The sequence below is a fragment of the Camellia sinensis genome, chromosome 1 (genome assembly GCF_055761805.1).
Source record: "Camellia sinensis isolate YWXY chromosome 1, ASM5576180v1, whole genome shotgun sequence".
NCBI classification, from domain to species: Eukaryota; Viridiplantae; Streptophyta; class Magnoliopsida; order Ericales; family Theaceae; genus Camellia; species Camellia sinensis.
Window position 1 is genome coordinate 36,225,886 of NC_138961.1, and position 14,840 is coordinate 36,240,725.

At 35.8% G+C, this 14,840-nt stretch overlaps 2 protein-coding genes across 2 annotated transcripts; both read right to left on the reverse strand.

Annotated features, from left to right (window-relative positions):
- Positions 1-132: 132 nt before the first annotated feature.
- On the reverse strand, positions 133-2,845 carry LOC114274908 (DNA sliding clamp PCNA). Its single transcript, XM_028216887.2, has 4 exons — positions 2,368-2,845; positions 1,333-1,485; positions 1,087-1,184; positions 133-884 (listed from the first exon to the last, which is right to left on the reverse strand). The coding sequence occupies exons 1-4, from the start codon at positions 2,684-2,686 to the stop codon at positions 438-440; spliced, it is 1,017 nt and encodes a 338-aa protein (XP_028072688.1). The 5' UTR covers positions 2,687-2,845; the 3' UTR covers positions 133-437.
- A 3,417-nt stretch (positions 2,846-6,262) lies between these two features.
- On the reverse strand, positions 6,263-14,701 carry LOC114274909 (LIM domain-containing protein WLIM2b). Its single transcript, XM_028216888.2, has 6 exons — positions 14,397-14,701; positions 13,994-14,190; positions 13,268-13,367; positions 13,141-13,175; positions 12,942-13,031; positions 6,263-6,783 (listed from the first exon to the last, which is right to left on the reverse strand). The coding sequence occupies exons 2-6, from the start codon at positions 14,126-14,128 to the stop codon at positions 6,574-6,576; spliced, it is 570 nt and encodes a 189-aa protein (XP_028072689.1). The 5' UTR covers positions 14,129-14,190; positions 14,397-14,701; the 3' UTR covers positions 6,263-6,573.
- Between the last annotated feature and the right edge of the window lie 139 nt (positions 14,702-14,840).

Genomic DNA, 14,840 nt, shown 5'->3' on the forward strand with positions numbered 1-14,840 from the left:
TTTCTCAGATAAACATGCATCCAAACACCTGCTCGGGTCACTCAAAAGTTGGATCATATAACCTTATCAATAACAAGATAAATCAATGCAACAAAAAGATAATTGCATTTTAATTGAAACTGAAATCAACAGTTAAACAAATAGATTCATTCCATCAAATGCAAAAGGAAGCAGATTTTACAATGACCAAACCTCATACACAACCCCAAGCCATTTCATGTTGCAACTCAAACTGTCACTCACTCTTGATGTTTCTAACACAAAATCTACCATATCCACTGGATTTAGAATACTAAAAACTGCTAAAACTAAAATTTCCATACAAGGCTCCATCTGACATACACTAGTTGGAACCCAAAATTTGAAGTCCTTAAAGTTCTTCCAATGCAATGTGAATTATCACCTCCATAAATGATATAATCTTTGCTAAGATAAAACTACTCAACATCCATTACTTCAACTTTGCCATTAGTTTCCCTCTTAGGCTTGACATCCTCCAATTGAGGCTTGCTTTCCACTTCAGGCTCCATGCAAGAATCCGCTTCAGGCTCAACCTTCGCTTCATTCTCAACGTCAGCATCAGGCTTAACCTCTGTTATAGGCTTAACCTCTGTTTTAGGCTTCTTAGCTTTAGACTTGGTTTCCACTTGAGGCACAGTCTCTACATGACCCTCAGCTTCCTCCTCTTCTATTTTAGGAGCCAAATAGAACCTGATGTAACCCATCTCCGCAACTTTGTACTCAACCACCACGGGTAGTTCTGAAGAAAGGCTTATAGTCACTTGGCTTGCCAACGGAGTGGCCTTTGCAAATGAATTCATGTACCTTAGTGCAAAAGTCAGCGAGACAGTCTCTTGCATTTCTATGATGGTAGCTTCTTCAGGCTGCAAATTATAATGGGTAAAAAGCAAGATGCATTTATTATTTAGTTAGCCCAAAACAAAAGCACAAATTTCTTGGACACATGAAGCAAACATTCTCACTGAACATCCACATTAACAAACAAAAAAAACATTAGAGGAAATTTTGCATTAGAAAATATATTGAAAAGATTTGAGCAATTTTGAACAATGCACAAAATCAAACCTTGTCTACTGAAGTATTCTGCCTGCAAACAATGTTGGCTGTGCCAATATCACCTCTAGTGGAGAATTTCACACCTTCCTTCGTCACAGATATTACAACTGCAACAACACATTACATCCCACAATTAGAATTCTGAACATCGTCGCACAGCGTATCATAACTAGAAAGGAACTAAAAAATAAAATAGTAACAAGTTAAGGAGAAAAGGATCGGTGATGTTGAATGAGGTGATAAGAGATATAGTACCGGTATCACCAATTGTGCTGAGATCTTTGCAAATCCTTGCAAACTCAGCTGATGGCATCCTAACAATGGCATCATATTCCGCTTCTGGAATCCCAAGATGCTCGCTATCAATGTCCATGAGCTTCATCTCAAAATCCGCAATCTTATCTTGAGCTTCAATAAATCAATTTGAACCACGAATCAAGAGATATATTTCCAAAATCCAAAAATGTTAGGAAAATAATCCCATGTTCATTTATGAAAACGGTGACTTCCTAGTGTAGTTTCTATCAAATAGTATCCAAAAATAATCAAAACGAAAATAAGAATGGTTCATTTGGTGCAAAATTAAATTAAAGTACAAGACCTTTCTTTGCAAGTGAAGCAATCAGTGACTCCCACATTACAGAAAGAAGAATAATGAGATTATGCAGAGTGGAAAATAAGAACAACAAATAAAAATCCAACAATCCAAATTGTGGTTTGAATTCAGATTAAATAAACTGCAAAACCTATGAAAAATAGAACACCAAAAGGGGCTTACAAATTCTTTCAAACCTGAATTGAAAGAACTATAGAAAAAAAAAAAGAGCAACAATTCATAAATGCAACCTTTGCAGGTACAAATAGGAACTATTATGTAACAACCCATGAATTTGACATGTATACAGAGTAATATATCAAACATTCACGACAGATAACCAAAGAAAAAGTAAATCGGTCCTCCAAGTACCCTCAAATTCACCTAATTTTCGTCAGTTTTCAAGTCATTTGGAATCAGCTAAGTCAGTTTATGCTTCAGTTTTGCAAATTGTTGCATTTTGGCCACAAGGATCAAGTATTTAAATACATGCATATATAATATACATATACATACACATCGATTTGTTCTTCCCAAATCTATTGAGAAAAAAACAAGACAACTAGAAATCAAACAAATCAAAGAAAACCCTAAAACTCACAAATTAAATTCAAGTTCACAAAAAAAAAAAAAAAAAAAAAAAAAAAAAAAAAAAGAGAAAAGGATTAGGGTTAGGGTTTAGGGGGATAGCATACTAGGGCTTTCGAACATGAAAGTGACGGAGTCGCTTCCGTCATCGGCCTTGATGGTGATAATGTCGTCGTTGCCGGCGCACTTTAGCATCTTGGCCATGTTGGCGAGGCTCATGCCCATGGAGAGGTTGCGATCGCAGCGGTAGTGCTCGAAACCCTCCGATCGGAGGAGAAGGGACACCAGAGCCACGTGGCTAGAATCCATGGCTTGGAGAGAAAAGCCAGTGGCAGAGCAATCGAAGTTGGCATCGTTCACCAAATCCTTGATCGCTTCCAGAACCTTCTTCAGTAAACTCCCCTGCACTAGCCTTAGCTCAAACATCTTCCTTATAGAGAGAGAGAGAGAGGTCGTGGTGCAGGGGAGATTGCGACTACATTGTGTGGTTTATATATGAGGAGAGAGAAAATTGGGGTTCTGTTTGGCGGGAAATGGATTCGTTCCCGCCACAAGGCAGTTAACAAACGGTGTCGTTGTTTGGGTACGAAAAGGAGAAATGGAGTACTTTTGTGATGGTGTTATTCTTTTCATAAAAATTATTAAAATAAATTACATTTATTTTCTTAAGATTTTAAGAAAATATAATTTAAATAGCACACTTTGGCATAATTAAGTAGGGATTTTACAAACCAATTTTTGACGGTTCAGTTTGTGATTTGGATCCATTCACATATTTACAGTTTAGGAAAAATTGAACTCGCAATTTTCACAATACGGATTTTGATTTGTGCAAATAGAATTTGCTGATGTGCGGGTAGTTTGTGGATTGGACTTTTCATCTAAAAATTTATTTCTGAGCTTGCTTTTTCTCATTTTTTAAATATTCTTTCTCAGCGTTTTTCTTTTATTTTTTAAATATTATTTTGGGTCATAAAATCACATATTTCTTATCATGAATGTTAACATAAATTTCAAAACATAAACCTTACACTTTGGATCATTTACCATGTGTATTATCAAGAAATCAAGACAAAATGACATACCTGAATCCATTGATGAACGGTTAAACGGAAGCGTGATTATCAATAAACTCTTTGTTATTGATTATGTTATTGCCTTCTAATCCTTTCCCCTTTGGTGCCTTATGTTTTCCTTGAGAGGATTTAGAAAACAAACCTTTTTTCACTTGGGAAGGAATAGGGACCATAACCTTTTAAAGGTTGTAATTGGTTTTCAAAACTGAAAGGTTGTGGAAGTTCAAAATGAATGAAAACCAACTTTAACCAATATGTTTTAATTTCTATTTATTGGTTTTCAAATGAAAGGTTGTGGAAGTTAAAAATGAATGAAAACCAACTTTAACCAATATGTTTTAATTTCTATTTCTGCCCCTCATAGAAATAGAAATTATACAACTAGTATCTACACATTAGGTCCATAACACATATACCCTTAACCCTATTAACTAAATTGAATCACTTAAATTGTAGGCTTCTTATAAATGATAACACCACATTTAATTATGTGGTCCCATTAAGACATTATCTAACAATGAAATCATATTTTCCAAATAATTTATCCTAAAAAATTACAACCTATCTATCAAATTTATTTTCAGAAAGAAACAAACCATAAGCACAGGTCAAGATCAGTCAATTAATTCATATTTAATTTCTAGAAAAGATATAAACTAAACTAAACAAAACTCATAATTGTTTTAATAAAAATAGAACAAACATCTTTCTTGAAAAATTAATTTTAAGATTTGCTGAACCCACTAACTAGCGAAAAACAATAAGCATAACCATGAATAAGCCATTTTATTCATTTTATTACAAGTTATCAATTTTTGTTCGGTTTCCACACTTGTAATGCAAAACAAGTTACAAAACATTTGTTTACTTACAAGTAAGTGAGAGAAGAGAAGATTAAGATTACATACTTACAAAACTTATAAGAAAATCTAACAGTCCAAATTTTAAATATATATATATATATAGATGCGGCCGGGTGAGTACGGATAAAAACCACAACCTGCAAAACAGGAAAATCTTAACCCCCATCTAACCTTAATGATTATGTAAAACCATCCAAATAGATGCAGATGATTCGAATTGGACGGTTTTCACGTGTCGAATAACTCTATATCTAACCCTATAATTAGGGGAGGTGAATGTAAATTTCTAGGGTTAATTATTATTTTTGTAATTATGAACTTGAGTGGTATTGCCAAAGTAGCAATGCCGCAAAAGAATAATCCAAGAGTAAATTATAAATACATTCGTTGAGAATTACTTAAATTTTAGATCGTTCCATGTAATTTTGAAAATTATATCTTATTCTTTTAAATTTTTAATTATATAACAAATGATCTATTTTATTAATAAATCATTAAGTCAATTAATAATTTTTAATGATGTTAAAAATATATTTTAATTAATAATTCTATAATTTTATTATTGTATATGAGAGTAGTTAAGAATTTTATTTTTTGCTATTAATTCTGTAAAATAAAATATTAAAAAAATTATAAGGATACATTTATAATTTTCAAAATTACAAAAAATAATTCATATTTTAAATAAATTTTGGGTACTGTAATTGTAATTTAGCTATAATTCAACTAGCACACCTTAATATCCAATCTAATTTAATTGTCTCAAGTTCAATCATAAAATACAAACTTCTAAATTTTAAATTCATCGACTTGTTCAGATATATAAGATTTTTTTTTTTTATTTATTTTTTTTGTAAGTATAAATGAACTTAAGACTTGATTGCAACCACTTGGTTAAATCATATTATGAGGTATGAAACCAAGGTTTTAAAAGGGGAGATAAATTTTTCCACCATGTATATAATTTAAACCAAAAAAATAAATGACATGAAAAGATGAAATGATAGTGCCCACTTCAATAAACTAAATCACTTTTATTGAAATATATATATACATATATTTCTCAAAGGCTTCAAGATTTTACCCTTTTTTTCTATTGAAAAGAATGCTGTAAAAATTAATAAATTTTACAATTTTTTTAGCTCATAATAAATGTGGCATGTAATTAAAAAATCTTACTATTTGAAAAACAACCCAAGATAATAATATGATACGCACAACACGAGTAAAAAAATTGATAAAATTTGCTTGTAACACAACTCAAATTAAAAGCATTTCATTATGCTGTAATAAAAACAAAAGTTTAGAATAACACAATTTCAGCTACCAAAATTTCCCTAATTGTTAAATTGTTTATGTTACTCAAGTTGAACTCATTAAAATTTTGTTGAGTACAACTCGCTTTATAAACAAATAAAATTGAAATACATTTTAAAGTTTGCTAACTTTTTAACTTTGTTGAATATATTTATATGTTATCAATTTATGATCAGCTCAATTAAACTCATTTAAAATTAAAAATAAGATAAATACATCTAAAAAAATTTGGATTTGGGGTCACTGCTGTGGTAAATACACAGCAGCAGTGACTGTTGTGGTTCATTTTGTGGTGTATTATGGGATTATTTTTATGATCTGAACCGTTCATTTTGTAAAATTTGTTGAGTACTTCAAGCCTACCAAAAATCATATTAATCGGATACCAATAACTATATAATTGATAACCAAAAAAATAAACAATAAGTTTTTCTTTTAAAAAATAGTATAAAAATATGCAATTCGATCATATAGTTGTTGATATCCGATTAATATAATTTTTGGCAGGCTTGAAGTACTTAACAAATCCTACAACATGAACGGTTCAGATTATAAAAATAAATCCATAATGCATCACAAAATGAACCACAACAGTCACTGCTGTGTATTTACCACAGCAGTGACCCATAATCCCAATTTTTAAATTGTGATAAATTTTCCAGATATTCAGCAGAGAATTCGCAACAATTAATCAAAACATAACACATCATCCCAGGCATCAAATTGCTAGGCACCAAGCAATACGGTTACTAAAAACTTCAATAATCTAAATAAATAAATAAAATAAAAATCACCTTGAACTTCCATTAACAACCATTAGGAAGAAGATGACACGGAGGCGGGCACACAGCCTCATTGGCAGGTGAGCCCTGCCAAAAGCCATTTCATGGAAATGTGAATGTGTGAATCCCACATATCAATCAAACAACAACAAAATAAGACGCAAAAGACCCAAGTAGTCAGTTTTCCAGCATAAAGATCAAAGAGAAATCATGAAGATACACTCAAAACAAAACAAGCCCGTGCAAAAAAATAGACAATTAGCAAGGATATGAGTTTAAGATTCTGGAACAGAGGCCGTTGGGCGCTTCATTGATGCAGACTTGATAAGATGGTTGTAGCTTCCTTTCTCCTTAAACAGCTGGGAAAAATGGTGTTTACAATACAAAATGCCCTCGAGGGCTGCATAATTTGATGGAGAGATAGCGCAGCCACCATGAGAGCACTTAAAACATGACTTGTGATAGCTCTGGCTCTCCACAGTCACCTGAAACCAATATTATTAAAACAAAATGTAAGTAGACTATATTGACAAGAGCACACAAGCACAACAAACCAACTATTGCTTCCCACAGGATCTTAAACTCTACTTAGCTGGACTTTTAGTACATGTCTCAGGGTTAAATGCATTTATAGTCTTGAAGATCTACTACTAAAAAAACAAAACATAAGATTATCCAATAGTGATGGACTTTAACTTTTCCTTGAAACTGCTTACAAGAGACCCTGGTCATTTAATTTATGGTAACTAGGTTACAGGGTTTCAAATCTAACACATTTCACAAAAGCTCCATAGTGTTATGCTTAGCATCTTAAATTTACAGTCATTCCTACACCAGAGAAAGGGTGAAGGTCGTGGTAGGTAGATGGCCAACATTGAAGGAAATGGATCCACATACCCAACTGTAATTAACTAGCATTTTAAGCTTGTTAACTCGAGTTGAGCTGTAAAAGCAAGTATCAATTCAAAATATATTTTTGATAAAACATTAAATTGAGCCCCCAATTATGCAGCTGATGCCTATCAGCAACTGATGACATATTTTGCACTTCTCAAAAGAGCATTCAAGTTTGAAAATAAAGCTGGTAGGTAGTAGGACATTGTAACATTTTCATTTGGCAAAACTACAAAGATCTAGAAGTGATTCACTTTTTTTAAGAAAGGCAAAAGCTATTCCAAAAATTTTAGAAGAGTAAAAGGGAGAATCAAAGAAAATGGAGACAAAGTGTCTCTTCTCCACCATTCTTTGAAGAGTTCTGTTTAACCATTCTTTGAAGAGTTCTGTTTAGAAAGAAGTGTTTATACTTTTGTAGTCTACCATAACTTAAAAGAATGAAAACCTAACAAAGAATAAAGGAGGAAAAGGAAGGAATACATGCTTTTAGTCAAGAAGTAAACTTTTCGCTCACTCGCAAAGAAGATTCTTTATGTATGTACATGTATATATATGCATGTGCTTGTAGTCCATAGAAATGCGCAAGCATGTGACTTGCTGCATAATTTTACAAGATTATAGTTCTATATTTTCAGAAATTCAACGGCCAAACATTATACAAAGCCAAGATCAAGCATGATCCTTACCAAAAGTTGCTCTCAAAGCCCCTTTGACCCCTACATTTTGACTCCTTAGCACAGGATCCACCACACCACATATCCTCATTGTTTGCACTTGCAGAGAGCAAAAGAGAGATACCCATTGTTTTCTAACAAGTTAAGAGTTCACATTCATCTCTAGGTTCCTTTTTTTTAATCATCCATCCTAATCACCTCATCTCAACCACAAGCTGAGTCAATAAAGATGTTGTTTGGTCACACCAATAAAGAACAAAATTGGCTTTACACATTTATCTTCTAAATCTTCCTTCTGTACAATTCATCAAGCACTTGTAAATTGTAATCAAAAGTGCACTCTCAATCTCCTGTTTTGTGCTTCTATCAGTCACGTTTCGCTCAATCCCTTCCTTTCTGTCAATAATCATCCAGTAACATGGACAACTGCACAAGGTCGCCCCATTGACTTGTAAGATTTCTGAAAGCTTTTTTGTACATTCCATTGTATCAAAGATTACAATCAGACCTTAGATTATATAGCCCTAAATCCTAAACCAAAAAGGAAAATACAAATATAATTATAATTATGTCTCTAATAGGACTCTAACACAATCATGCCTCTAATAGGACTCTAATTTGTACAAAACACACAATAATATATTCTATATTCTCACACTCCCGCTCAAACTCAAGGTATTTTAGCAGAAAACACTGAGAGTTTGCTAAGAAGAAACTAAAATCGAGCGGTGGTGTGAGTCTTGGTGAAGAAGTCCGCAAGTTGCAAAGCCGAAGGGATGAAAGGAAGCGAGATAGAGGCAGACTGCAGATGCTGGCGAACAAAGTGACAATCAATCTCAATATGTTTCGTCTGCTCATGAAAGACAGTATTGTGGGCAATCTGAACAGCACTGCGGTTGTCATAATAGAGAGATGTCGGAGAAGACTGAGAGACACCCAAATCAGACAAGAGATAACGAAGCCAAACAATCTCAGTAGTGGCATGAGCCATAGCACGATACTCAGCTTCGGCAGTAGAGCGAGCAACGACTGATTGTTTCTTACTTTTCCAAGAGATCAAGGAATCTCCAAGAAACATACGGAAACCAGACATAGACTTACGATCAGTAACATCACCGGTCCAATCAGAGTCAGCATAAGCCACCAAGTCCAAAGAGAAAGTAGAGGACAACAATAAGCCCTGAAAGATGGTACCCCTGAGATAGCGAAGAACGCGAACCAAAGCAGCCCAATGGGTAGAGCGAGGAGCAGAAACGAATTGACTAACCACATGAACAGCATAAGCAAGATCAGGGTGAGTGACAGTCAAATAAACTAAACAACCCACAAACTCGCAATATAAAGTGGGATCATCCAGAGGGACACCATCAATAGAGTTAAGCTTCACATTAAGCTCAATAGGTGTATCAGAAACCTTAGTATCAATAAGACCAACACGATGAATGACTTCATTAGCATACTTGGCCTGAGACAGAAAATAGCCTTTGGGAGAAGAAGTAACCTCAATATCAAGAAAATACCGTAATGGATCTAGATCCTTCATTTCAAAGGTGCGGAAAAGATGCTGCTTGACCTCAGAGATAGCAAAAGAGTCCGAGCCAGTGATGATCATATCATCCACATAGAGTAAGAGAGCAACAAAACCAGCCGATGTATGTCGCAGAAATAAAGCAGAGTCGGAAGCAGAATGATGAAACCCGAGCTTGGTAACAGCAGCCTGAAATCGATCATACCAAGCACGAGGAGACTGTTTTAGACCAGACAGAGCACGCCGGAGACAACAAACCTGACCAGAGGGATGGTGAAGGCCAGAGGGAGGACGCATGTAAACCTCCTCAGTGAGATGGCCATTAAGAAAAGCATTCTTAACATCCATCTGATAAAGAGGCCAAGAACGAACAACAGTAACAGAGATCAAAGTACGGACAATAGTCATTTTGGCAACAGGAGCAAATGTCTCTTCATAATCAATACCATACTCTTGAGAGAAACCTTTGGCAGCCAGACGAGCTTTGTAACGCTCAAGAGAACCATCAGAATGAGTCTTGACTTTGTAGACCCATTTGCAACCAACCGGGTTCTTATCAGCAGGCAAAGGAACCAACTCCCAAGTACTAGTTTTTTGTAAAGCAGACAACTCATCTTCCATAGCTTGAACCCAATAAGGATCCTGACAAGCCTCCTTGTAAGACTGAGGTTCTACAAAAGAGTGAATAGCAGACAAAAAGGTACGATAGGAAGTAGAAAACAAGTATTAGACCAATCCAACCTGTTTGGAGAACGACGTGCTCGAGAAGGATATCGGTGTGTAGTAGGATTAGAGTCGTCAGAAGCAGAAGGAGCAGCAGCAGGGCCAGAGACAACCGGTGGAGGAGGAGCCTTGCGACGAGAATAAACTAGCAACGGGGGAGGAGAAGAAGCCGAAGGAAGAGAAGTAGCTAGAGGTATAGGAGGAGAAGATAGAACAAGCTCAGGGGGAACAGTGGAAATGTACTCATCAGACGAGACCTCAGAAGGAAATGGGTCAATGTGAACCAAATCCTCTTTGGAAACTGGAGCAGTGAGAAGGGGAAGCTGGAAGTAAAATAGACGTTCAAGAAAGGCAACATGACGGGAGACATAAAGACGACGGGAAACAGGGTCGTAACACCGATAACCTTTCTGAGTAGGACTATAACCGAAAAAGACACAGAGGACAGACCGGGCACTAAGTTTGGTCCTATCTTTGCGGGGAAGAAGAACAAAACAAGCAGACCCAAACACACGAAGGAGGGAATAGTTAGGAATTTGGGAGAACAAAGCCTCATAAATGGTCGAGCCGAGTCAGACCATAACACTTTAATTGTAGACCCAAACATCAGTATGAACTAAAGAAAACAATATATCAGATATAGAAGTACTTTTACGAAAAGGTAAGGCTGTCATTTTGGCAAGTTTACACCCCCGACATTCAGTAAGTTCACTAGGAGAAACTTTACCCAAAATACCTGACTGAGCTAAAAACCGTAAGCGGTCAGCGGACAAATGCCCTAATCGATAATGCCATAAGTAGAAAGGACTAGACAGAGAATCTAACTGAAAAGAGGAAAAGGCTGTCAAAGAGGTTGCTATAGGCAGATGCAAGCTCTCCACTACATAGTGGTCTCCAATTCTACGGCCGGTCCCAATCTACTGCTTAGACATTCGATCTTGTACAGAACAGATAGCAGAAGAAAAGATAACATCAAAACCAGCGGCATCAAGTTGACCAACAGATAATAAACTGACAGATAACTGAGAAACATAAAGAACAGATGGAATAGAGACAACAGATATAGCAGACGGTAGGACAGACCCAACAGATACAACAGACATACCAGATCCATTAGCAGCATTGACAGTAATAGGAAAAGGAGGAGGAGTACAATATTGAAGTAAGGAGAGATGGGGAGTCATATGATGAGAAAGACCAGAGTCAAAAATGCAAACAGACGAAAAAATACCTGAAGAAGAACCAAGCAAACCTGAATGAAGAGAGGATACAATAGAGGCAAATGGGAATGGCTGAGAGGTAGACAATATATGCTGAAGCTAACTAATCTGAGCAGTTAAGGAAGCCAAGTTAGGATCAGGAGCTAGAGCGGATGTAGTGTACGCAACGGGAGAAGTCCAGAATTGATTATGAGACTGCTGAAAAGATGTGGCAGACATACATCTCTTCTTAGGACAATGGTACATCCAATGGCCTTTTTGATGGCAGAAAGCGCACTCATTAGAAGCCAGAGTCATCACAGTAATCAGAAAACTGAGAGGTTCAAGTATAATTAAACAAAATAGCCAAACCAAGAGTTTAAGTGTAATCCTCAAAATCTGTATGGGCAAAGTGTAATAACTCAAAATATATGAGGGTCAAATTGTAATAACCCAAAAACTAGCACAAATGGGTTGTGGTGGGTTGAAATCAGATATCAAACACGAAGAGAGAGATCACCATTAAAAGACCAAAGCAAACTAGCAAACTCAAAGAGAGGGAGACCACCGACTGAAGTCAAGAGAAGCCGAGAGAGACAAATGGAAGTCGAGAGAACCAGAAGGAGAGAGGCAGACTGAGCTGTGAGGAGTCGAAGCACTGCAACCACGTCAAACAGATGGGTCGACCAAGTTAACCAAAAAAAAGAGGAACCACGTCAAAGGTCGAGAGAGCAAAGAGACGAACCAGAGGTTGACTAGATGGGTCACGAGAGGAACCAGACCTAGACGTCGTAAAGAGACGAACAAACGACCCACAAAGCAAGGAGCTTCGATTGACAACCAGTTTTGTGAGAGAGATGGATCGCGAACTAGTTTGAACCAACGACGCGCGATTCTGGTGACAGAAGACCGACGATGTAGGGTTTCGTGACCTGCTCTGATACCATGTAAGATTTCTGAAAGCTTTTTTGTACATTCCATTGTATCAAAGATTACAATCAGACCTTAGATTATATAGCCCTAAATCCTAAACCAAAAAGGAAAATACAAATATAATTATAATTATGTCTCTAATAGGACTCTAACACAATCATGCCTCTAATAGGACTCTAATTTGTACAAAACACACAATAATATATTCTATATTCTCACATGACTAACATCATCACAAATAAGATTCCTAAAAACCCACTTGCTGAAATTCCGTTAAACCATTGGTTACTGCTGAAGTTGATTTTTTTACTGTGTATTTTATACCCAAAGCCTAGGTAAGATAGCATTTTTTAATCAAGGCAATTACAATATAATAATGCAAGTTTTTTTGTCCCCTCTTGTTTCTTTTTCCAAGGCTTAATTGTAAGTGTCACCACAGCAGATGAATTAACTAATATTTCACATTGAGTATTGTCGCAAAATCTTTGATATGCATAGCCGTTGCATCCCTTCAGTATGAAACACTAAAAAGTGTTCAACAAGCCCACAAATCCACCACGTTAGGGCCATTAGGAAGTAGTAAAAAAATGAGAGATGAATGAAAATACAATCTAGGCAAGCAACTGAAGATGATGTTGCAGTCACTTTTCCAAGTACAACAAAAGAATGCGCTTTTCAGTGTTGAATCCTACCTTCTCAAGTGGATAAGCCGTTTTACCACATGTTGCACATTTTTCTTGAGTCCCAGAAAACATGCTAGCAGCTTTGCTGGGTGACCTTGTCTAAAACCGACACAAGGTAATAAGAATCATAAGCAAAATATTACATAGCATGAGCAAAAGTAGTCCACTTGTTAGTACAAAAACATGTAGTAGTCATGGAAAAATTTACCAGCTCTGGAGTCAACTTCTCGGCTGACTTTGCAGCTGTCAAAAATGAAATACATTGGTCATTAAAAAGATAAAAACCAGACCTGTCAAAAACCATTGACTTAATTTGACAAAATTCTAAGACGTACGTGATTGGAAGTTCTTGTGGAAACTACCCGTCTCCTTGAAGAGCTGCTCAAAGTGAGGCTTACAGTACAGAACACCCTCCATTGAGGAGTAATTGCTCAGCTGAAAACAAATTCACCAGATAAATTAATTGACATTTATCCAAAATGTACCCCCTGCCTATCTTTGACATCAAAATCTGGCATAATAGCCCGAACAAAAACATCTCCACAAATGCAGTTAAGATCTGTATAATATGCTAGGCCATATTACATTTGGTTTGCCATGCACCAAACAATAATTGTATGTTGCCTCCCTAGTGATCTGTTTTTTTAGTTTTTTGACAAAGTTGTAACAAACAAATATAGGATAATGACATACTAACAAAATTTGTGTACATAATTTTCATACAAAGACAGAAATCGATAACAAAGTCAGATACACAGAATACACATAGCTACCGTTTGGCAAAAGCTTTTTTAGTTGGCTTTTGGAATTAAAGACTTTTTTAGCTTGGACGAAAAAGTTGGTTTAGGAAAAAATTTTATGAGAAAAAATAAAATAATTATGGTTTGACATGGACACTTAATGAAGCCACTATAGACAATATTTTACTGCATTCGTTAGTAGGGTCGCTTTTAAAAATATCTTATCAATTCATATACAGAATATCCTTTTTCTTGTCTTCTATTCTCAAGAATTCTACATAAACAAAAGAAATGAAAATAAAGACGTGAAGTTGGAGTCACCTTGAGTGTTCCTTTGCAGTGACTGCACTTAAAGCATGATTTATGATAAGAAACTCCATCCGCAGACAACAACTCAACTGGATAAACCGTCTTCTCACAGGCCTTGCATTTCTGTTGTGTGCCGGTGAACGACATAGTTTTGAATATCTCTCTGTAGATCTGATTTGCCTCTTAAACAACCGTATTTACTACTAAAGCTTCAAGAACACAAACAGAAAGCAAAATCAGAGTCAAATAACGGATCTGAAAAAGAAGCATTTCAATCAATAAGAATTTTTTTGGTTCTCGCCACATTGAAATACAAATTGATCCGATAATTATCACAATACAAGCCTGAATAAGTTGAGATCTGGTTCGAAAGACAACGATTTACTCAAATTGAAGTGGTGCAAGATGTATCTACCTCAAGATAGTCAGAAATCGTTGATCTGTGAGCTTCTTGGAGAATGAAGTGTCGATCAAACACGAAAATGAGAGCCGAAGACGATCACGGAGTCGAAAATGGAGCTATTTTACTGCAACATTGATTGTGTAGAGAGGGAGAGAGATGGAGAGATGAAGGGAGATTGGAGGCGTTCTATATAGGAAGTGGATGATGAGAGAGAGAGAGAGAGAGAGAGAGAGCATAAATATGTTCGCTGAAAGCATATTGGCTCCATTTTGACTCGAATGGGACCAAAGAGATGCTGCACTTTTTCATTTAAAATTGTAAAATTTACTTTTTTGGATTGTTAAAAATCTACCCGTGTCTACTTTCCCGGGATTTATTCATTTCTTTTTTCTTTTTTCTTTTTTTATCACATGGCTTATTTTAATTTTTTTTAAAATGAATGGGAGCCTGTTTAGA

Bases quoted from the DNA above. Each gene is read 5' to 3' on its own strand.
- LOC114274909 (XM_028216888.2), bottom strand. From the start codon at position 14,128: ATGTCGTTCACCGGCACACAACAGAAATGCAAGGCCTGTGAGAAGACG. The intron at 13,368-13,993 runs GTGACTCCAACT...ATTTGTTTTCAG, and splicing joins ACTGCAAAGGAACACTCAAG to CTGAGCAATTACTCCTCAAT. The intron at 13,176-13,267 runs GTACGTCTTAGA...CATTTTTGACAG, and splicing joins CCACAAGAACTTCCAATCAC to CTGCAAAGTCAGCCGAGAAG.
- LOC114274908 (XM_028216887.2), bottom strand. From the start codon at position 2,686: ATGTTTGAGCTAAGGCTAGTGCAGGGGAGTTTACTGAAGAAGGTTCTG. The intron at 1,185-1,332 runs GTACTATATCTC...GTGTTGTTGCAG, and splicing joins CAGCACAATTGGTGATACCG to TTGTAATATCTGTGACGAAG. The intron at 885-1,086 runs GTTTGATTTTGT...TATAATTTGCAG, and splicing joins AGAATACTTCAGTAGACAAG to CCTGAAGAAGCTACCATCAT.